This window comes from Mus pahari, chromosome 3 (genome assembly GCF_900095145.1).
Source record: "Mus pahari chromosome 3, PAHARI_EIJ_v1.1, whole genome shotgun sequence".
Taxonomy (NCBI): Eukaryota; Metazoa; Chordata; class Mammalia; order Rodentia; family Muridae; genus Mus; species Mus pahari.
The window spans coordinates 123,385,485-123,409,891 of record NC_034592.1 but is presented as its reverse complement, the minus strand read 5'-3'; the positions used below and the strand labels follow the sequence as shown (position 1 = coordinate 123,409,891).

Below are 24,407 nucleotides of genomic sequence, written 5' to 3'. Positions count from 1 at the left end.
CTTTTCCGAGAGCCAAATGGAAAGCAGCACTGGGGTGAGTCTGCCCAGCTTGGCCCCCAGCCTCCTGGTCTTAAAGGTTCATTTCAAGGTCTTTGTTTTTTTGTTTGTTTGTTTTTGTTTCTCCATTTTAAAAGAAAGCAAGAAGGATCATGCTGGGAGAATCAAAAGAGGTCAAAGGCAGGTTCCCCTAAAGCTGGAATCCCCCATCGCTCCATCTGCATAGCCACTCAGGAAGGCTCAGGAAGCCCTCCAAGCCTTTTATCCCTCCCAGGGCTACTGCCTCACCCAGCCCCTGCACAGTGGGTATGGAACTACAAACCTATTCTGAATCACAATTATTCCTTTCTTTGCAGGGATCAATCAATAACATTTTGAGTATTTCTTTTACTCTACTTACTGCCCCTCCTCCTCTATCTTTCTTCCAATCTCAGGAGCACAGCCCTCTAACTTGGCTACTGGGGAAGAGCAAGGAGTGGGTAGATGAGCAAGGAAACAGACTCTCTGATTCTGCTTTCGTTTCTGTTTCAAGTCCAGTAATAACAGACCTCACTCCAAGGCAGTATGTTTTGGAAATATAGTTAAAAGGAGTATATGATTGTTTTTAAGGTACATTTCAAGTGTTGACTGAAAGGCAAATATAGACCAGAATAACTGTTTAACATAGCATTTTAAAACCCTTCTTAGTATTCTATGGCATCTGTGACCTGCTAAAATCTAATTATTTCTCCAATGCTCTGTGGAATTGTTCAGAAAGATGTGGTGCAGTTTCTAACTGGTGCATTAAGCATCTGGCCTGACTTCACAGAATTCCAGATAGCTGAGTGTGCACTCTATATTTTATTAACATCGCACAGGCTCATGCTTAGATGTAGTACTGATGTGCCCTGGCATGCATCTCTACCTGTTGACAGGAAAAAAATGGGCTAGACTCATGCATGGGTCTACAGACAGAAAAATCTATCAAAGACTTTTTTTAAAAGGCAACTTTAAAAGAAACTTTAGGAGAAAGAGAGGGGGAGGGGAAGAGAGAGAGAGAGAGAGAGAGAGAGAGAGAGAGAGAGAGAGAGAGAGAGAGAGAAGCTTCAAGTATCAGTATAACAAATTGCCTGAAAACGAGAATTTCTAACATCTCCTGCTTCCTTCTCTAACATAAAGACCATTTTCTTTGGCATGTGCCCTGTCTGTTTGTAAAAAGGATCCACTTTAAGTATGACCCCTATGGGACAGTAGTTCACCAGCTTTTCGCTCCATTCTTATACAATAGCTTCTGGAATGAGAATCTACCCAAGGTTAAAGAAATGAGTACAGGAGCTTCTAGGAAGAGCCTTCTGCTCCCTGAATTGCTGTGCTAATGGGGATGTAGTATGTACACCTGGTGCTCCCTAAAGGGAAAGCCAGTGTCCCCAAAGGACTGGTGTACATAGCTGAAGAAGTCAGCTGACACAGAAAAGGCCAGAACAGAGGGCAGAGGATCCTGTATCCACGCTGACAGGTGACTTCTTTAGCTTTACCTGAAGCCATTCAGTATGTTTGAAGTTCTCACAGAAACCTGCTCACCCCAACTGTTGACTATAGTCCAGCTCAGACTTTCAGTGGCTTGCAATCCAGGGAGTCTCAGCTGATAGCAGTTCTAAATGTTTAACATACCAAAGCCATAGCTACCTTTTCTTCTTCCTAGAGCTATAAAGATTTTATATTCTCATCAGTAGTCTCCGAGGGACAGAAGATCATCAGCAATGTTTCAAACTTAAATAAACTTTGATGTGCCCTAAGATTTAATCTCAAAACATCCCAGGCAGAGGTGGTCTGGGATCATCTATACTAGCAGTGTCTTTTACAAGGTAGTCAATGAGTGTTGATAAAGATGAATGAGACAGCCTACACACAGGTGAGTTAGGAGGCCAGGATGCAAGGATCCCTTGTGTAATCACTAGTGATTGTGGCTTTACCTGGCACTTAAAACCCATCTGCAAGTTTTCATTTTTCCACCTGATACACAAGAAAATGGCAGAGCCTGGAAAACGTGGTTCCAAACCTAATGTCCCCTAATTTTGACAAGGAAACACCTCTTCTCACAAACAGGGGTGGTGGGGAGGGGAGCAGAAACCATCTCTGAGCTCTGACCTAGGATGGTCCTATCAAAGTGATCCATTCCCAAGCTGGTTGTTTCTTTTCTGAAAGACATTTTCTCAGTGGCAATGTTAGATTCGTGGCCATCTTTAAAAACACAAGGAAACGCAAAGTAACAACAAATAATCTTTCACCCTGAAAGCCTTCTAGGGCTCAATCAGAATTTAACATGGGAATATAAAGCCATGTGACACATGAGGGCAGGAAACAGGTAGGATGACCTCCTGTCTCCACTGCACCTCCATCTCTTACCTACAGAACAACTGCAAAAGAAGTTGAAAACCATGCTATTGGCCCTCTTAGTAAAAGCAGCTATCACTTTGTTGGGGCAGTTACTAGGAGTCATGCTCCAAGCTAATGACTCAGAAATATTAAGTGATTTGTCTATGGTCATGTGACAAGGCCCAAGAGAGAGCCCAGATAAACAGAAGACTCTGCCGCCCATGTGCTTAGACTCAGCTGCCCTCCACACCACACACAGACTCTTGAGTCCTTCCGGCTGGGAGACTACACATAGCAGCCTCGAGGGTATCATAGAGAAAACTGCCAGTCTCCCCTCTTTCAACTACAACAACCATCCTTTCTGTTGGTCTCTTTTAAAAAAAAAAAAAAACATAGTAGGAAAGCAATCTGAACCAACTCCAGCCTTTTGGCCTTGCTAGAAGTGGCACAGAGAGTACATGTTAAGTAAGTTCACCTTCGAGTAACATAGTTTCCTGTCTGATAATAGCAAGAAGTGGAGCCCCACCCGCCTCCTCTCGAACCCCTGAGTATAGATGAGTATAGTACCTGATAAGTTACTTCTCCACTGGTGAAATAAGCCAATTCAAGTCACATTAGATTATATTAAATGTAGGTTTTTTGGAAAGCTGCTCTGGAGTGAGTTTACTGGCCCCAAGGACAGAAGCCAGGGAAGTCACCATGGGAGAGAGAAGGGGGTGGGGGTGGGGAGAAAGAGAGAAAGATCGCCTCTCAGAGAACTCAGAGAGAAAAGAGAAAAAGACGAGAGAGAGAGAGAGAGAGAGAGAGAGAGAGAGAGAGAGAGAGAGAGAGAGAGAGAGAGAAGGTAGAGGAAACCAAACTGTCTAGAGTATATAAGGAAGAGCCTTTGGGGGAAGGGCAGCTGAGCTGCTAAGTTCAGGGCTGGGGGCAGGGTATGCCAGGTAGGGGCTGAGGAATGCTGGGACTGCTTTGATGTGTAAAATATGTACCTCAGTCCCTTGTCCCCAGCCCAGAACCAGTGTCTCTGAGAGCGCTAAGCCTGCAGCTTTGAGTTTGGCACGAATGGTGGAAGGAAAGACCTGATTCCTGTAAGTTATCTTCTGACCTCCATGTCATGGAGTGTGGGTCTCTCCCAACCCTCACACACAGATAAATATAATTTAGTTTTAAAATATGTGTGTGTGTGTGTGTGTGTGTGTGTGTGTTTGTAAGAAGGAAAGACGGTAATGAAGGTTCTGTTAAGATTTGCCTCTACAGTTAGTACCTCTCAGATAGATTACATTTTTGACAATTTCTTGCATGTGCTACATTTTCAATTCACCGCTTGGAGGCGGGGCAGAATACATAGCTGGCATTCAATAAATTCTTGCTGTCTTTATTTCCCATGCAATGAAACCAAAGCAAGGAGCAGGTCCTATGAGGTCATATAGCAAATGTCTGAGTAGGGAAAGGCATCCTCAGAGCACCTCTCTCCCAGGCAGGCCAGCTTTCTGTTAGCATACCTATAACCCAAATTGTCCACTTATCTTTCTTTTCTGTTGAAGGCTTTCGGGCAGCTGAATGGAGACAGAGCTGATTAAATATGGATATAAGCCCACAGGAATTTGGTCAGGCAAAATTTCCCTTTTTAAGTAGAATCAACTCTCATCTGAAAATGGTTTCTAGAAAGAATTATTTCAAACAATAATTTAATCCAGGTGTTTGATTTTCAGTAGCTGGAAGCACCCCTATCCTTTCCTGAGAGGTCAGTTATCAGTTACACCTACTTTTTCCATCAAAAATCTAGCCGCCACCTCTCAGTTTAACCCGCACTACTGAACACTTCTAAGAAACTGGCTTTTCAATAGATGTTAACATGCTAAAGTCCTACTTTCATTCAGTGGGCCATTCCTCAGAAGCCAGCAAGAGAGCAAGCATAGAACAATAGGTGTCAGGACATCTCTTATCAAGGGGTCACCTTCCACTCCTGAGAGCACCCATTCTCGGAGAGGAATTTTAAAGGTCAAACAGCTGCCAAACTCAAGCTAATAACTACAGGAAGCTGACAAAGAGAAAATAACCACCTACTCCTAAGACAGACAACTAGCCTTCAGAGACAGACAGTTTCCTAGAAAGGATTATTTCATGAGCTTGTTAGAATCAAGCAAATAAAGAAGTTAAAGGAAATTGCTATTTGGGTAAATATAGAAACAAGATTCGTCACTTAAATTCACTTACTTAGGAGAAACCTCACAAGTCCAAGTAACAGAAAACTGATGGTAAAATTATACCTGGAGATTAAAGTCTTGGAATCCTGTTAATTAGGCAGAGAAATCTCAGTGTCTTGCAACTGTCACTATTTATTCACGTACTCAGTTTAAAATAATTTAAACCTGGAAGACCATCTCTAACAGATATTTTAAGATATTGATGACTGAAGCCATGCTCGTGGCAGCAAAAACCATAAAAACAAAAAAGAATGTAGTTAAGCTCAACCCTTTTAATTTTAGGGAAGACTGATAAATATGAGTGACTATACCTACCTAGTTCTGAAGTAGAGGTATACTCTTATGCACACATGTAGGTGGTCTCTCTAATAGTACATAAAACATTCTTCATTACGTGAAAATGCATATGGAAACAAAACCTTTCTACTTCCCAATAAGACTGCTTTCTTCAATATTTTTTATTGTTCTCCTATTTTCTCCTAAGTAAATCACCATTTGACCCTGCTTTCTCTTCATTTGCCTCCGTTCTCCACAGTTAAAATACGATTGTAATGTATTAAAAATAATCTGACTTTTGTTAACTTATTTTCGGTACAGATGGCTTGAGCCTCAGACACCTGTTTCTCTATTGTGATCTTATAAATATTCTCCTAGCGTGCTTGTGTTTTTCTGAGTGTGCTACCACTCACTACCTTGTAGTAGTAAACTTTAGGGAGCGCGGAGATTCCAGAGTTGCTGCCTACAAACCAAATGGCATCTCGGCTTTGGCAAACTGAAAGGCTCATTTCGGCTTCTCTCACCCCCTCTAGCGTTGGCAAAGCTCATCTGTCTGATTATCCAGTTACCTCACTGAACAAGAGCTGGGCTAAGTCCTGCCCACCTATGACATCACCCCCTTCCTCAACCACTGCGAGGTGAAGCTTTAAACTTCAGACTTGGAGGTGGGCTGCGCGCAGTCAACTGGATGCTCTCGCGCGCAGTCCTCAGCGCAGGAGTGATCTGAAGCAGGACGGCTCAGGCTGCAGCTGCCGTGGCTTTGTGTGCCCTGGATGCCGCGCTCCGGAGACGGGGGAGGGTTTTTACTTCAACTCACAGGCAATGGAATTACAGCTGTAGCAGCAGGGTATAAAGGACTGCTTTTGCCTCGTCTTCCTGGTAAGTGTTTTCCATGCTTTTTCTCATAATTGTCCCAGAAACTTCGCTTGCTGTTACTCTCTAGAAGGAAATGACTAGCTTGGTTCCATGAGGGATCCAAGTAGCCACGTTTGCTCTGTCAGCAGGACAGGTCAAAGATGTGCGTGCAAGCCAGCCAGGGAAAGTCTGACAAAATAGCCGAATGTTACAAGTTTCTAACAGACTTAAAGCATTAAAAAAAATAGCTCCTCTCTGTTTCAAGCAATTGCTATCGGCGCAGAGCTTCACGGAAAACTGCAAGTTGGAAAGTTGAGTGTTTGAGATAGAATAGGAGAGGCAGATTTTTCTCGGCTACAAAAGCGAAAGGTCGCTAACTTGGTGTGTACTGTATGTGTGGTATGATCACCCATCGCTGTTTCTATAACTGTGAAAGAAATCAATAACCCCTCAGCCCATGAGTACGCAGTACATGAAAAGCATACATCCTGCTCGCCGCCAGCAAAGCTGCGCCTGGAGACTGAGATGCCTCTGTAGAGGATTAACAGCTACACCTAGATTTGAAAGCTTGCACTGCTTATCCGGCCCCAGCTCCTTCAGGCATTTCGGGCTCGGGAATCTCAACTAGTAAATCCAACTCAGAATCTCGGGGCCAAACCATATTCCCAGTCCAGGAGACTGTCAAAGCCTATCGCTTGGGCGAGTGTAGAATGTGACTAGCATAGTAACTGGGTAGTCCACTCAGGAAAAACTAACAAAGCTCACCCTGGAAGCTGTGCTTGATGTATGCAGTGAGGGGAGCAGGGGAGGGAAGCTTCATCAAATGGCAAAGGCAGAGTGTCCCTTCTCTTGCAACACACAGTGGAGAATATTGTATTGATACAAATACATTAGACCACAAAGCTTCCAAAAGGTGTTTAAATGTATCTAATTAAAAAAATGTTTTTCAGTAAATTATGTCTGAATCAAAATGGTTGCATAAAGGTACAGAGTGCAACAGGCCCATCTTTTCTCAACCTTGGGAGGGGGCTGACTTATTTAGAATTAAAAGGAGATAGAAAATGTTGGTGTTTTCCAAATTACAAAATCAAATGGTTTTAATAATTAGTTTGATGGTTCTCAATAAATCTATGCTTCAAAATGCACACGTAGTTGCTGTGTTATTAGGATGAAACAACATGGCCAAAGCCATGAAAAGTGCTTCAACTGTGACTATTCCTTTATTCATCCCTAACTGTAAGAATACCCTGACCAGTATTAACAGAAAGGATGAACCTGTCAGCTCCCGGGCGACAGTCACTTAGGCCTGACTCAGAGTGACAGGTGACTGACACCCATCTCTTTGGAAATGAGCAAAGAAGGTAATTCTTTTAAAGTGCCATAACATATTATTATTATTACTACAAATATCAACAAGCATAATGTTATGACTGCGCAAAGACTGGTTATCACTTAGTTTCACGTATATGTGTATATAGATATATATACATATATGTATTTATCAGCCTAAAATGAGGAAAAGGGTTTAAAATGTCATTACATGTGTTCAACTAAAGAACAAACAACAGAAAACAGTTTATTCTTTTGCTAGAGAACTCTCAAGGGCGAGAAACTATATTAGCAAATGAATAAACACAATGAATTCATTTTTAGGATATTCTAATAGTGGCATCGATCAGTTATTAATTGGGCTCTTTTTTTCTCTGCATACCCTTTTGAAAATCTATTCTGGTTAGGTTCAAAATGCCCAATTAAACAATTCTGGAATCTGATGTTTATGAGATAACAGCAAATAAAGGTTTGTGTTTTTTTTTTTAACAAAAATTACAGAAAATTACAAAACAAAACAGGAAATTTGTCATAACTAAATGTGGCAGCTAATAGAAGCTATGTTTCTTTTGCTTTCAAGTGTTAATTAAGGAGCCTCCGATTCTATCAAAACTTTTTCAGAGCTAAATGAAGCGGTGTGAAATAAATTTGGTTGAAATCTTGTGGCTGTCAGACTTTGTTAGCGAGCTATTAATTATCTTTACCCCAGTTTCTTCTCTGGCTATATTGCCCAATCAAATAGAAACTCCAATTATACTCAGTGGCTCCTGCCTAGGGACACAAGACCCTAATGAACAGTCAGTCCCTCCAGATGAAAAATACAATTATCAGTTTTAAACAGGCAAGCACAAGCAATGCAGATTCTCCCCTGTGCTTTTCTTGGCCACACATCCCAAGGCCAAGATTATTGGCCATTTTCTGGGTTATTTCGAACAGTTTTAAACCCAACAAATGTTAGTGGCTGGGAGTATGCCTTATTTTTAAATGATATGAACGTTTCTTCCTTGAATTTTAGTTCTGATAGGCCAATGTTCATATGAATCTAGTCATTTAAAAACATGTAGCATAGAGTTGCCATTTCAGTGGGTCGGTCTCAACCCTCCTCCTTTGAAAGGTGGGTGGGCTAGCTAACAAAGAATGTGATTAATGGCAAAACCTAAAGCTAAATTAAAAATTCTGTATAAACCCTTTTCTGCATTCTCGTTTTCATACCAGTTCAGTAAAAGGCATTATAAGTAGTTGTTTCATATCAATGAAGAGAACCGTAAATGAAGTCAAGGAGGGAAATAGGATTTGGTGAATTTTTCAAAAGCTTTGATTCCTCCTCCCCCTCCCCTAGATCTCCACCCCTCCAACCCCCACCTTTTGCCCCAGAGGCCTTCACTGTTCTTCTCAACGGGAGGCTTTGTTGTAATTAAACCAGGGAAAACTGGCCAGCAGCAGCCAACATCTGACTTGCGGCTTCTGCAAGCAGTGTTCTGGTAGAGTGTACCGCCCCCCAGCGGGCAAAACTCAACCGTAAATCTCTCAGCAATATCAGCCCGCAGAATGGCGGTCTCTCTCCCGGAGCAGAAAAGGAATGGTCCTCCGCTTCTTCTAACACTGCCACCGCTTCAGACTTTCTGGAAGTCAATAAACCAGTTTCCAACCAAGAGATGGCTGGCTGGTAAACTGTTTTCTGGAAAAGAATCCTTCCTTTTTAAAAACCAAAATAGGTATATTCCTTTCAGAAAGCACTTTCAAAATGCAGATTAATATCACTAAATTTGTAAAAACATCACAATAATCTTGACAGTTTTGAAATCTATATTATACTGCAGAAGAGGGAGTTTTAACCATTAGCACAAATCCACAGAGCACATATTAAGGAAAAAAAACCTTAAAATACAATTTAGTCAATAAGTAACACATCCCCATGCTTTGCATATGCATAATCTCGTTCCCACCCTAAAATCAAGTGTCAGAGATGTATGACAAGCTCTTTCCAGGTATTAGTCTGCTCAAGAAGGAGAGGAAGAAATTGCTTTCACTTGATGAGATGATGACAGCTTTTGTTCTTTCGATTCACGTGCATGAGTTACCGTGGCAACTTTGAAGAGAACACCCGCAGACCACATTTGGTTAAGCACCACTTTTCAAAGTGTGCCACTGGAGTATGGATTGATCAGCTTTATGTATTGCTGGTTTTCTTCCTACTCATCCACTTTAAATCAATACATACCTTACTCAGTCATGAAAAAGCATTGTATTTTATAATTTTTAGATGGTCTCACTAACTAGGACAGAGACTGTCACACAAGTGACTCAAATAAGAGTTGTCAAAATAATGCATGAAATTCTAAAGGCCAGAAACGTAAAGAGAGGTTGAATTCACACCCTGGAAGAGGTTTTAGGTTGGCAATGTCAGAGTGGTTCTGGTTGAATACAGGCTGACGCACCTTTCATTACAGCTGCCCAAATACAGTCAGCATCAACTTAAAGCCCAGCGTGGGCCTCAAGCCCTGAGCCACTTAGTTCCTCTCACAGTAGTTCCCATCCTCATCCAGGTCTTAGGTCTCTAAGTCATTTAGTCTGGCTTGAATATCATGAAAGGAACAGCCTGTGGCGGGATACAAGGCAACACACCATCCTTTTGTCTTAAAGATGCTTGATTTCACTCTACCAACAAACGAAATGAAGCAAACGCAGAATTAAGATTCATTTAGGACAAACTCAGTGGGGCAGTCCTTTTGCTTTGGAACTTTTCATCTTCTGTTTTCCATAAATGAAACAAAACCTTCATGTTGGGGGAGAGTCTGGACAAATCCTAGTATAAAAGGCACACTTGCTTTTCCACCTCTCTGCAGACCCTGCAGACTTCCTTACTCTCAGGAGGAGAGCTGGAGGTACTTCTGCTTGCCTGCATTACACAAAGGAACTGGGACCTTCCTGAAATCTGATGATCGTGGAAAATCTAACTTCCAGACAGGCTGCTTAGAAAGCATTTTGCCACCACTCCTAACTAACCTGATGGAGTCTGGCTTTCCGGTTTCACAACGTACACAGTTCACTTGAGATATTGTTTGTTGTTGCAGAACCTCAGTATTCACAGGTTGCTCATTTGGTGAGCAATTTTCACCTTCATAAGTAAATTATTTCCCTAATATGATAGATGTTGTTTGTCTATGTTGCAATTTAGCTCAAAACATCCACAGACACAGATTTGAGTATGTATGTGTTTTCTTCAATATCAAGATTTGTACGTAATGCAACAAATTTTGAGTGCAAATTCTAAATGCCATAGTATTTTTAAAGTTAATATTTTTTAAAAATTTCTGCCATTAAGAAGTCATTCTGTGAAGGCAAATCAATAAAATAGAACTCACATTTCACAAAATTAACTCCATGCAAATTTTCTTTATGGAGTATTGATCAAATGAGTTAAGTCAAAATCAACTTGAGTAAAAGGTAGTAAATCCAAGATTTAGGAAGTTATCATTATGCCATATAACTTTACTTTAAGCTACCTTATATTCCCCAAACCTAAAAAATACTTCCCCCTTCAAAGTCTGTGTCCGCTGAAAGAGAAATCATGTAAACAAGTACATTGCATCAAGTTCCTGATTTTATTTACATGTCAGTGTCTTATTGAGAAACAACTTATTAATATTTATTAGTTTTTATAAAGTGTCTCCAGAGAACAGCATCTTTATCTATTCACGTAGTTTCTGGATATATTATAAAAATAAATTAGAGACCAGACTGGGTTGGGGTTATAAACTATTTTAAAAAGCACTTTTTAAATTATTATTTTGAAAAGAAACAATCAAAAGATGCCTGTTAAAAATCTGTTTCACCAGTAAGGTGAGTGTGCGTTTCCTTTAGCTGAGGCTTAAGTGCGATACACTTAATGATTGCATTACAAGGCATTTTAGAACACGGCACTAAGTACCAGGGCTCCGTTTATGTTTTGCCCAAGTTGCCCAGTAGTAGTATTTTTCTAGAGAATGGATTGCTTTTTCTTCAGAAGTGACTGCCTTGTTCAAGCCCATGCAGACAGAGAACTCTGAAGCCAGTGCTGTGGTGCTGGCCACAGGGTTCACAACACTGACTTTTGCTTTTTGCCATTCACACTTCACTACAAGGTGCATGCCTTGACTATGGAGATCCAGCTCAGATACCAAGTGTAGGTATGAAAGTTGGATTGCTTATGATGGAGAGACCATTATAACGTTAGGTATGCCAAAATCCCAATTTAGAACTATAGTTTGAAATATGAAGAGGCTATAGAATGATATAAAATGCAGTCATAAGCTGAACAGTTCTGACCTGGGAGTCCATTTGTGAGACTACCCTTTTCTAAGAAGGCATTTACTTCTATGACTTTGCTTTGAGTTTTAATGAAATTTAAGGAGGAGTGAATGGCATTTTTCTCTTGATTTAGTGAGACTTAAAGCTTTCTGTCAGTCCAATCTGTTTATACTCTTGTATGAACAGTGAATGTTGAGACTGAATATCAAACAGCAGTGCTAGCAATTTCAAAAGTGTGGATGGAACAGGTTAATTTAATTAATCTTTGTTTTCACATTAACATTTATTCCATCTCTGCCTAAAAGAGAAAAACAAGAGAGAGAAAAAGCAATGCATATATTCTTAAAGCCCAGTTCTACAAAATAGATATAGTTGAGATTTTTCTTTTTTTCCGTTTTCCATTTAAAGCAGCTACTGAAGCTATTTTATCCCCGGCTCTCATTGCGAACATCACACTGTGGTTTGTCCTGACTCAGAACAATCACTCATTTCAAGTCCCATTCAATGGGTACATCATCTGACCTCTGAAGTACGCCCTGCCTTACCAATGCCCCTGGAGTATATGAAATACTTGACGAACGATCATTTTATTCACATTCTCACTTGCTAGTAGCATAATAGTTTGAAATTAAGTTTCTAATGCAAGTTAACTGAAGTGATTGTCCCCTTGCCTGGAAATGACTACATTATTTTATATGTTGGATGGTTTTCAAGGTTAGAAAGCGTTTATGGAAAAGGTAACTTTAGAGTTATAATTTCAGCAGCTTGGTTCTCCCACTCTCACACACTTAGAAGGCAACACTGTATAAGCAAATACACTATTGAAATCCAGTAGTAATATGAAAAGTCTTCAGAGTAAACATAAACCATTTCAACTTTCTACTGTGGGCACTTTGCAGCACACACCAGTCTGCTCTATGTGTTTGCCAACTGCTATTTTTAGGTTACTTAAAAAACAAAACAAAACAAAACTGTGTATCTGCCATTTTCAAGTTCATTTAGTATGAGTGTACTCTATGACAGCATTAGTGTCTAGTGACAAACCAAAAGAAATAGGAATTTTGCAACAAAAGATAGGAACACCAATTGTGGCCTTGGTTAACATACACTCTCAGGAAATTCTGGAACAGATGCTGTCCTTATTGGATGCTAGGTAGTAACTGGCAGAGAAGCAATGATTCCTTTAGTCCTTAATCTTGTGGTCAAATATTCTCATATACCCATTGCTTCCTATATGTATGGAAGGTGCTGAATGGGCATCCTGAGTAACCCATACTCACACTTATCCCCTTGTCCAATTCCCTAAGCATCCTCACGTGTCTTCTCTCAGGACGATGGGCACAGCAGTCAGAAGCTCAGCCCTAAGGTCCTTTTTCAGGAATGAAACTACAAATGGCTGTGGGGGCTGGCATGTTTGTGTTTAAATCGAGAAAGAGAGCTGCCTCGGGTTCCTGTTCCTTCTGCAGTACCTCTGAAAAGAGATTGAACAAAACAATGGCAAGTTCAATGTGCTAAAAGAAAGTTGCACTATTTCCTTTTTAAAAATAGTTTAAAAGTCCCATGACTTGAACTTCTATGCTACAAATGTGGGCAAAACCCCTAGAGTGCTAGAGTTTCCAGCTCGCTGGTGAATCCTGCTATACCCTCAGGAGGAAGGTGAGGGTGCCCGAATTCTTCAGCTACGAAAATGCAAGCATCAAACTGTGCTCTGGGCATATCAAAAAAAGAGCAGCAAAGCCATGTCTTTTTCACACTTCAAATAGTAGATCATGTGATTTGTAAAGCCATGTTCAGAAGTTTAATCAAGAACTTTCTCATGGATGTTCCCATGTTCTTTTAAAACATCACATGCCCAGGCACCAGAAAGTGAACTTTAAGACATTAACCTGAATTTGAAAGCCCTGAAAGGGTCTTACTGCTTCTTAAATGAAATTTTCCCTCTGTGTCTGAACTCAAGTGTGTGTCACTAAGAATCACTTAACAATGGGTGTTACCAGTTGGATGACAATCTCATCTTTGGCCACTACTTAATTTTTATAGTTAAGTAGAAAACACAGACAGAGAGGTAGGTCCACCGCTTTCGCTGGATGATGAACAATGCATTGCCTCAAAGAACTTATTGGTGTTAAAGCTGTAGGAAGTCCCTTGGGTTTGCTGCGTTTTACTGTCAACAGTGCTACTTTTTTTCCCTTACACAGGAGGTGCTCAGTCCCGGCCCATTTTAAGGAAGAGAAATATAAAGGGAATTTAGTGTGCTTCCTACTCCTTCCATGAAGACTGCATGCACTGTGCCCTTTGCTTCTTAAAAGAGACTTCACCTGCTCCAGTAGACTGGGGACTAAAACAGAAATTCTGAGAAAGCAGCAAGAAGCAGAAGAAATAGCTATTTCACCACAGGTAATCACACCTCAGGATGTAGCTACTGTACAGAGTTTGTACTTGGATAATCCTGGTTGGGAATAAAGGGAGGGGGTAACAGCCTGTAAAACCTATTTCTACACAGGCCTTGGCATCATGAATGGCTTTCTTCATGTGGATCTCAAGTTACTATCTCTGACCACATTGCACAGAAGAACCAATAAGAATTTCAAAGAGGGCAGTTTCCACTGAGGGAATTAAGCTATATAAAAAGAGCCACCACATTGAAACTATCAGAAAGGAAAACAAAACAAAACAAAGCAAAACAAAAAACAAATAGGAAACCATGTGTCCTACATAGTAACTGGAGGCTGAATTGTTTCTGGCCCCCACTTTAATGAGCTTGCCCACCATGCTGAACCACAGCTGGAATGTTCATTGGCAGCAGCGAGCCTGATCCGGAGGTATGTGTGGCATAGAATTACTTGAATAAACAGTGAAGAACTTTGCCAAGGACTAAAGAGTTTTAAAGTCCCAGCCCCTCACCAAGAAAGTAACATATGTGCATTGGACTGTCACCCAAATTTCTTACATCGTTCAATAAGGTAGGAAAAATATTAAGCTATTTTATTTCCATGCCTAAAATTATAAAGGCTGATTAATACCTAGACTTGCAGAAGAGAGAATAACGTATAGTATACCCACATCAATCTATAATTCTTTAGCCCATGGGAAAACTTGAATCATTCTAGCTTAGAATTTGAAGACTGACAAATTCACTGTTAAAACATGTTTTGAGACAGAAAAAAACAAAGTCTGGATTGAGTTATTAAAGCATGTAGCATTAAATATGACAAAATAGGTACAGGGCAAAAAGGTTAGCACAAAATGAAATTTTCCATTCTCACCAACTCCACATATGAGTTCTACAATTCTTTCCCTAAAGTAAGTGAACTATTCCTTCTTATTTTCTTCCCAGAAATGTCTTTCAAACAATATCTAATATTATTAAATAATATTAATAATCAAAGCAAATGCTTGGCTTTACTGAGGTTAAAGTCAAGATATGTGTAGCTAATTATTCCAGAAGAAAAATATAGATGTTTTTCATTACATATTTCTATATTTTATGATATTTGCCAAAGGGGACAGAAAACACTGGCATGTATACACACACACACACACACACACACACACACACACACACACACACACACATATATTCCTCTAAGAAGTTTCTATAAATATTAAAAGTTAGAAATTTGATAACCTTCATGAATATCTGAATCAGATATAGATACTTTAAAATATTTTGACTAATTATATTAACCATTTTCAAATAAAGTAGATTTAAACATGTTAATCAATGTATATTCCAGACACACTCAGGGTAAACAAATTATATGAATGTGCTTGTTGGTAGGCAGCAATTAATCCTGGAGTGCTCCTCTCTGAAAATTAAAATACTGTAATTGGTTATAGATATCATTTCCACATCTGTTCTTAAGCTACTTCAGTATTTTGGCCTAATTGTTTTCTCTATTTCTTACTCTATTGTAGTAACAGAAACTACCTGCTATAATAAAGACCTCAACACTGCTGACCATGATCAGCCCAGCCTGGAGCCTCTTTCTCATCGGGACTAAAATTGGACTGTTCTTCCAAGTGGCACCTCTGTCAGTTGTGGCTAAATCCTGTCCATCTGTATGTCGCTGTGACGCAGGTTTCATTTACTGTAACGATCGCTCTCTGACATCCATTCCAGTGGGAATTCCGGAGGATGCTACAACACTCTACCTTCAGAACAACCAAATAAACAATGTTGGGATTCCTTCAGATTTGAAGAACTTGCTGAAAGTACAAAGAATATACCTATACCACAACAGTTTAGATGAATTTCCGACCAACCTTCCAAAGTATGTAAAAGAGTTACATTTGCAGGAGAATAACATAAGAACTATCACGTATGATTCACTTTCAAAAATTCCGTATCTGGAAGAGCTACACTTGGATGATAACTCAGTCTCGGCTGTTAGCATAGAAGAGGGAGCATTTCGAGACAGTAACTATCTGCGGCTGCTTTTTCTGTCCCGTAACCACCTTAGCACAATCCCTGGAGGCTTGCCCAGGACTATTGAGGAATTACGGCTGGATGACAATCGCATATCAACGATCTCTTCCCCATCACTTCACGGTCTCACAAGCCTGAAACGCCTGGTTTTAGATGGAAACTTGTTGAACAACCATGGTTTGGGTGAGAAAGTTTTCTTCAACTTAGTAAACTTAACAGAACTGTCCCTGGTGAGAAATTCCTTGACAGCAGCGCCAGTGAACCTTCCCGGCACAAGCCTGAGGAAGCTTTACCTTCAAGACAACCATATCAACCGGGTACCCCCAAATGCTTTTTCTTATTTAAGGCAGCTGTATCGACTCGATATGTCTAATAATAACCTAAGCAATTTACCTCAGGGTATCTTTGATGATTTGGACAATATAACCCAACTGATTCTTCGCAACAATCCTTGGTATTGTGGGTGCAAGATGAAATGGGTACGAGACTGGTTACAGTCGCTACCAGTGAAGGTCAATGTTCGTGGGCTCATGTGCCAAGCCCCAGAAAAAGTCCGTGGAATGGCTATCAAGGACCTCAGTGCAGAACTGTTTGATTGTAAAGACAGTGGTATTGTGAGCACCATTCAGATAACCACTGCAATACCCAACACAGCATATCCTGCTCAAGGACAGTGGCCAGCTCCTGTGACCAAACAACCAGATATTAAAAACCCCAAGCTCATTAAGGATCAGCGAACTACAGGCAGCCCCTCACGGAAAACAATTTTAATTACTGTGAAGTCTGTCACCCCTGACACAATCCACATATCCTGGAGACTTGCTCTGCCTATGACTGCTCTGCGACTCAGCTGGCTTAAACTGGGCCATAGCCCAGCCTTTGGATCTATAACAGAAACAATCGTAACAGGAGAACGCAGTGAATACTTGGTCACAGCCCTAGAACCTGAATCACCCTATAGAGTATGCATGGTTCCCATGGAAACCAGTAACCTTTACCTGTTTGATGAATCGCCTGTTTGTATTGAAACCCAAACTGCCCCTCTTCGAATGTACAATCCCACAACCACCCTCAATCGAGAGCAAGAGAAAGAACCTTACAAAAATCCAAATTTACCTTTGGCCGCCATCATTGGTGGGGCTGTGGCCCTGGTAAGCATCGCCCTCCTTGCTTTGGTGTGTTGGTATGTGCATAGGAATGGGTCACTGTTTTCACGGAACTGTGCGTACAGCAAAGGGAGGAGGAGAAAGGATGACTATGCAGAAGCCGGTACTAAGAAAGACAACTCCATCCTGGAAATCAGGGAAACTTCTTTCCAGATGCTACCAATAAGCAATGAACCCATCTCCAAGGAGGAGTTTGTAATACACACCATATTTCCTCCGAATGGGATGAGTCTGTACAAGAACAACCTCAGTGAGAGCAGTAGTAACCGGAGCTACAGAGACAGTGGGATCCCGGACTCGGACCACTCACACTCATGATGCAAGGAGGTCCCACGCCAGACTGTTCCGGGTTTTTTTTTTTTAAAAACCTAAGAAAGGCGATGGTAGGAACTCTGTTCTACTGCAAAACACTGGAAAGAGACTGAGAAAAGCAATGTACTGTACATTTGCCATATAATTTATATTTAAGAACTTTTTATTAAAAGTTTCAAATTTCAGGTTGCTGCTGCGGTTGATGTAGTGGGGATGCCTGAACACAGTTCTATATTTTAGTATTTTTTAGTAATTTGTACTGTATTTTCCTTGCAGATATTGAAGTTATAAACCATTTACTTTGTGTTCTACTGAGTAAGATGACTTGTTGACTGTGAAAGTGAATTTTCCCGCTGTGTTGAACAATCAGGACTGCGTTCACGAGACCCTTGTAGTATAAGCACAGGCCGTTTTTCACTTTGGTATTAATACAATGTAAAAAAGAAAAAAAAAAAAAAAGAAACCTGGCTGGATGACAAAATAAATTTTAAAAACTAGTTATGAAATAATGTTCCAATGGTTAAATTTGTATTATCCCAGTGGTATTCAATAAATCATAATCTGTGGCATAACGGGCAGTATCAAACTTGCCATACCTCTCATTTTACCCTAGGCAAATTAAATATCCTTAAGGAAGTTAAGCATAGTTTCTGAACTGAATACATCAGCTGGCATAAAGACAATGTGAAGGCTTCGGCTGTTAAAGCCACTGTCAGCAGAGCTTCAAGAATAAAGGACTTCAGGAGAAGAATCATGTAAGTGCAGGGAGTATGTGTACTTAAAAGAACCATGACAACTTAGACTTCTGTAGTGTAACCAGTACATGTACTAGAACTGCATCTTGGTTTTTGCCTGGACTACCCAGGCTCTTGAAGAAGTTGAATCCTACACACAGAATTGTTAGTGTTTATGATGTTCTTATTATAAAGGATGTCTGAGAATAACCATCAGCAATTCCTCTCAGAGATCTAGAGAAAGTAGTGCTTTAAGTAAGTGAGAATTTCAGAGAAAAATAAATACTAGATATCAAATTTAGATCTGGCTTATATGAGATGCTTGAACACTGTACATAACTATTCAATTTACTTTCATCATGGTGGAGCATACTGCCCGTTACTGGCACAGTTTTCCAGATATTACATAATGGACTTGTAATGTAACATTTCTTTACAGCTTCCTACTGAATTGTGAGCTATTACTTGTTTAAAAACCATACCACTTTTTGTTGCCATGATTTTTTTTTTCCAACAACAGAGAAAAAAAAAAAAAAACCAAAGTGCACTGTACGCCCTTTGGCCAGTCTTGTATGTGCCTTGATCCAACGCTACATGTATTCAGCTTTTGAAATTCGACAAATTTTTCATACTTCCTTAAATATGAAAAATTATGGTCTTATTGCTGAATAAAACTTAAGAAAAACAGAATAATTGTGCTTGCTTTCGGGACTATGTTACCATCACTAAAAGTAGAAAATTGCCAGCACATGAGTCCTAAACAACCCCATGTATTTTTCTAGGCATAAAAATAAAAGTTGGGTACAAATAAAAGAAATAGTGGTATCTTGAGGTTGTGTATCATTTTTACTTCAAAGAGTCCATGTTTTGTGACTAAATATTCACTCAGTAGATGAAAAACTCGAGAGTGGTTGCGATGTTTTTGTCTCAGGAGCACTGCTGCCATCATCTGAGCTAACACTTTAAAGGTGGTCTTGGAAAAAATGGTTTTAAATATCCTTTCGAGAGAGTAAGATGGCATCAAAATATTTGAAATCTGTTTGTTAACCATCTTTAATAGGTATACCATCTAATTTAAAGGCTTGTGGTTCAGTGGCTGTCTCTATGAATGGAGTAGACTGCTAAGACAGCAGCACAGGGTCACTGCAGCTCAGATGTGCAGAGAAGCTACTGGGCCTTCTGCTCTCTTTGTTACTTCTGTTATGTTCAAGAAAACTACTGTGTTCCCAGAGGCTTCCTAGACACCGTGGTTTCTCCCCTACTGACACAGACCCATGACCAACTCAGAAACCTCACTTCTTATTTGACATCTTCAAAATGTTACCCAACAATTTCTCTTTTGACGTCCTGCTACAGGGGATTTTCTATGAATGACTGAAAAGTACGTTTGACACTTAATACAGGGAGCATTTTCCAAAGGGAGTTTGACTTAGCTTCTTAAGGTTTTGAGGGGTTCGATTACAGGTCTGCTGAAGTCAGGGAAAAAGGACTGGGTAGTTTATGAAGACACAATAAACCTATGGCTTATAAAAAGTGAAAACTGGATAATATCAACTGTTTTCCAATTACTTAAGCTTGATAAACTCAAAAATTTTATGTATGTTTTATACTCCCTTTTATTATTTCATGTAAAATAAATCCAAACATGTTCTACATAAAAATATGCACAGAACCAAGTAGATAAAAATGTACTATTAACTTAGCTTCAAGCCTCCACCTTCCAAGGCAAGAGATTACCTAATTATACATGCATTCTCAATGTCTTGAATGAAATGTTTTTGTCCTGGTAAACAAAAAGAAAAGATTACCTCCTTGCCAAATATTTGACAAAAGTCAGAAATTGCTTTTAGATGCAGTAACTTGTAACTGCATGAAATTACTGCACGGACTCTAGCTCCCCATTAAAAACAACACTGTTCTCTGCCTGTCAGCAGGGCTGACTTATTAAAAGTATTCCCCTGGGTCAGGGAAACTAGTGAAAAACAATGTTTTCCTAACCACAGTTTCTGACTTAAGCACATTTTATAGCTTCATGCGGCAGGACAGTTCCAGGAGGGATCCCTAGAGATCTGTCGATGTTCTAAGGCAACTTAGAAGGTAGGTGAATTATTTTAATAAGCTCATCTGTTGTTGGAAACAATAGTGATGTTTAACATTTCTTCCTTACTTAGCATGATTAGCAAGTGTCACACAGTCTTGAAATTACAACTATTGTACCCTTTTGGCTGCAGGTTTATGGTTCATAGCATTAGCGGGGGGGGGAAAGTAGTTTATTATTCAATATAGAAAAAAAGCAATTACATATTTGAATAGATCAGAGAAGACCTCAGGAATAAGGTAAAACTAGGGCTTAGGATTGAAGGAATGTAACAAGAAATCAAGAAAAGCAAGATATTTGCCATAGAGGGATAGTGTTGAGCAAATCACGGAGGTGAAATAGTCACAAGCCCGAACGCTGGCATTGGTCAGAATCAAGAGGGAATGATTTTATTAAGACAACCATGCCTCAGGGCAGACTTGGGGAATTGAAATCTCTCAGGCACAGCCGGGTGTGGGTGAGGACTGTGGTCACTGATTTAGAAGGTATTTGGAGAACAGGTAGCAGTGTAGACAAACTACACTCTGCAGAGGAGGTATACCCAAAGTGTGGACTTTGGTTTTGTTGCTGCTTTCTGCTCATTGATTGGGTGGTTAGTTTGTTATGCCAGGCTTTGTAGTGTGTTGAATTTCAAGTCATGACATCTGCCCTGATGGTTTGGGGCCATTGTTTTTAGGTAGTTTTGGGGTAGGGGGGAATGGTTTTCAGCAAGTATGTAAAAAGTCAATACACTTGAAGAACATTTGGTAGAAATAGATGATATTGTAGGCAAGGGAGGAAACTCCAGCAGCAGATGCATTGTCAGAACAACTGTGTTGCAGCTAAGAGAGATAAGGGTTTGAGCAGGGTGAAAATGGAGGGTTAGTAAGAAGGAATTGAGTGCAGCTCTGTAAACAGCAGGAACTGTTCCGCATAAGGGACATTTGGAAGATGGAAGAAAACTTTGGCGATACAATTTGGAAGACTTTTGCACCTGTTGGTCTCGAGTGGGTGGTTATGCAAAGGACAGGTTGGTCTTCTGATTTTTAATATTGTTCTTTTAACCCTCAAGAGCACGTCAGAGAGTCATTTAAAATCACCTTAAGTTCAAAGTATTTTAAAGTTAGTACTCTGGTAATGTCTATAAGAAACAAGGTTGAGAAACAAATGGGCAGCACAGGGGAAGGCAGCCTGTATAATCAGAGGCTGTTATTAAAGTTGAGAGGGTGGATGAGACAGCCCCAGGAAGATAGCACAGACACAAGACATGAGTCAAAGAAAGCCCTCCTTCTGTAAGAATACAAAAGAAAAAATAATTAAACCAAATATTAAACAAATAAAAGAGAAAAGCTAGGAAAATGACTTCATAACTAAGAATACTTGCTTTGCAAATATGAGGAGCTGAGTTTAAATCTCTGGCACCTATGTTAAAAGTTTGTATGGATACATGTGGCTGTAGCCAAAGCACTGGGACAGGGACTCGGATTTCAGATCCTGAGAGCTCCTGGCCAACCAGACAAGCCAAATGATGAGCATCTTCTTCAGTGAGAGACTTCTTAAAGGAACCAGGCTGAGCAGAGAGAAAGGAAGACATTAACATCTTCCTCTGGCCTCCACATCCAAGAGCAAAGGGACAAGCAACCACACATTCACAAGCATGCAAGACACACAAATACAAACACACAACTCACATACCCACTATACTCACCCACCCCACACTCATAGAAAAGAGGGGAAAAAAAGAGAAAAGAAAGAAGAAAAAAAAGATAAAGAAGAAGTTACAGAGGAGGAAAATAATCATTGAAAGAACATATGAAGTCAAAGAACTAGAATTTTTTTAAAGAAGTTGTTAAAAATCTATGACATCATTGTATTAGAAGATACTACTGAATATTCAAAAAGAGCCCTCCCTTCCCCCCAGTACCCATTTGCAGAGTAATAGGGCAGAGGCCTCAAAGCTATCAACAAGTTAATGAAAAACAAAGAAAATAAAAACAGTGATTAAGAGAGAGGTCCCTTGGTCTTGCAAACTTTATATACCCCAGTTCAGCGGAATGCCAGGGCCAAGAAGTGGGAGTGGGTGGGTAAGGGAGCAGGAGTTGGGGGGAGGGTATAGGGAACTTTCAGGATAGCATTTGAAATGTAAATAAAGAAAATATCTAATAATAATAAAAAAGATAGTTCTTTTAAAGAGCTGGGAGAGTGAAGGGGTTAAGGTAGAGGTCACTGTGAGGGCAAGGTGGATTTCACCAAACACCCATGAAAAGATTTACTGTGCTCAGGAAGAGGGGGCATGCAGAGATCAGAATTTACAGTGAGGTCAATGGAATAGAAAAGAAAATTGATAAAGCTCAAGAGATACCCAAGTCAGGGATGTGACTTGGATCAGGGCAAAGGCCATGATGGAGAAACCTGGCAGTCTGGGGAAGAGTCTATCAAGGAGAAAGTCAGTCACTCAGAGCGATGTGAAGTGTGGGCACAATGCAGAGGTATGGAAGGCTCAATCTGAAGATGAGAATATGTCCCAAAGATAAAGAAAACAGAGAGAGCAATGGAATTAAGTAAGGCACGATGTCAAAAGAATGAGTAGTGACAAAACAGATCATTCAAAGAGTCTAGAGAAACTTGTTAACATGGGCTGCTTCCATTCCACACTCTAACCCCAGCCCTCTCCAGTCACCACCATTACACAGTGGTAGTGAGAGATTTGGCAGAAAACAGAGGTGTTACCTCAGGGAACAGGCATCAATTAGTCAAGGTACTAAAAGAATGTTAAGGATAATTTCAGTCACCTGGGAAACTAGAACACCCAATCCCCCCAAAAAAGATTGACATGAACCTAGTGGAAGAGGGTAGGAGAAAGGCTAGGTGTAAAGAGGCATGAGCCAACAAGGGGAGTTGAGCAGGGCACAGTGTCTGCAGCTGGGGAGAAATCAGCACAAGTCTTAAGCAGCTGTGCATTCTGAACAGAATACTCAAAAAAGAAAGTTGATCTTCCTCTACTTTGTGAACATCAGAACAGAATTAAATCCAACTTCATTTCAAACCCCACACAGTATTTCTAGCCACCCCCACTCCCCCACCAAAAAACTTTACATGGGCTTTCCCACAAGTATCATGGGACTCTAGTTGAAGGTATATGAAAGTCACATACGTGCTCCTCCATCTTTTACATTACCTGAGCACAATGAGATTACAAATAAACCTTTGGGTTACCTAGAAAGCTTTTTTTCCCCTCATTCTTTCTTTTCTTTTTCTACAACCCCCAACCCCCCCATAAGAACTTCAAAAGAAAGCAAGCAGCCACAGGGGTGTGGAAATGGGGATAATAGGATTTTACAGCCTGATTGTGTGCACACACAAAAGCACTACTTGGTTTTCAATGCCAGTTGGCTAGAGGGGAGGGAGGACTGTCTAGACAATTACTATCCAAAGTAATTACCCTGCTGAATGTACACTGTGGCTTGGGCAGTTCTGACACTGCAAAGCTGAAGCCAGTTCAGATCACTGATGCAACCTCTCATTTCTATATCCTTGAAATGGGGATTGGTGTTAAAATATACATCCAGAGAAGTCTGGGTGAAACAAAAGCCTAGCAAAGGTCTTTTATTAAAGTATTTTTTGTACATATTAGCGATCTTTAATACGTAGATTGGGCACAAGCATTGTTGACTATCTTTCTGAAGGTGATGACAGTATCATTTGTTAGGAATTCTGTCATATATATTTAATGCCTTTTAATTCACAATAAATCTGCACATAAGAATTTTTGTCCCTGTTTTTCAGATGAGCAAATTAAGACTTTAAACACATTACAGAAATATGCCTTCATTCAACAAGGATTTACCAAGTACCTCCTCAATAACTATTTCTGGGGCTGGATATACAAAACAAAACCAATGTAGATATTCTAGTGCAGAAATTTGTGTATTAAGTAAGAACTTAATGCATATAAAAAGAAGTGTGTGGAAGGTGCTTTTGAAAATCGCTACTGTGGGTGAATGTAACTAGAGAATCTATATTGTGTAATTAAGGGAAAGCCTAAGACTGGAGGCACAGGGGTGGGGCAGGCAGCCATGTGGACAGGATATAATCAGTGTTCTGACCACAGGAAACAGATTTTATAAACTTCATGTAGGGAGTCAGCTTAGAGTGTTTAATGATTGAAGGAATGTCAGAGGGGTTCACACTCAGTAATGGAAATGAGATCTGAAGGGAAGAGGAGAAAACAGATGGGATCTCAAGTCAATTTAAATGAAATCCTCTGAGGGCTAACAAGGCAGGCCACAAGGAAGAGGAGGAAGAAGACTGAAGAGGAGAGATGATTAGGGGAGGGGAAGAGAAGAGAGCAGAGGAGGAGAGGAGAGGAGAGGAGAGGAG

The 24,407-nt window shown here is 40.2% G+C and overlaps 2 protein-coding genes across 6 annotated transcripts in view; one reads left to right on the top strand and one right to left on the bottom strand.

Moving 5' to 3' along the window:
• Macrod2 (mono-ADP ribosylhydrolase 2) overlaps positions 1-24,407 on the bottom strand; it is a 1,928,923-nt gene that overhangs the window by 1,654,405 nt on the left and 250,111 nt on the right. The window lies entirely within an intron of this gene.
• Positions 5,484-18,487, top strand: Flrt3 (fibronectin leucine rich transmembrane protein 3). 2 transcript variants are annotated; one of them, XM_021192059.2, is made up of 3 exons: positions 5,484-5,714; positions 13,508-13,706; positions 15,228-18,487. In XM_021192059.2, exon 3 carries the CDS (start codon positions 15,273-15,275, stop codon positions 17,220-17,222), a length of 1,950 nt encoding a protein of 649 aa, XP_021047718.1. In that variant the 5' UTR covers positions 5,484-5,714; positions 13,508-13,706; positions 15,228-15,272; the 3' UTR covers positions 17,223-18,487. The 2 variants fall into 2 exon arrangements, with proteins under 2 accessions (XP_021047718.1, XP_021047717.1); XM_021192058.2 differs by having other exon boundaries at positions 13,508-14,272.

Coding starts and splice junctions, on each gene's coding strand:
- Flrt3 (XM_021192059.2), top strand. CDS start 15,273: ATGATCAGCCCAGCCTGGAGCCTCTTTCTCATCGGGACTAAAATTGGA.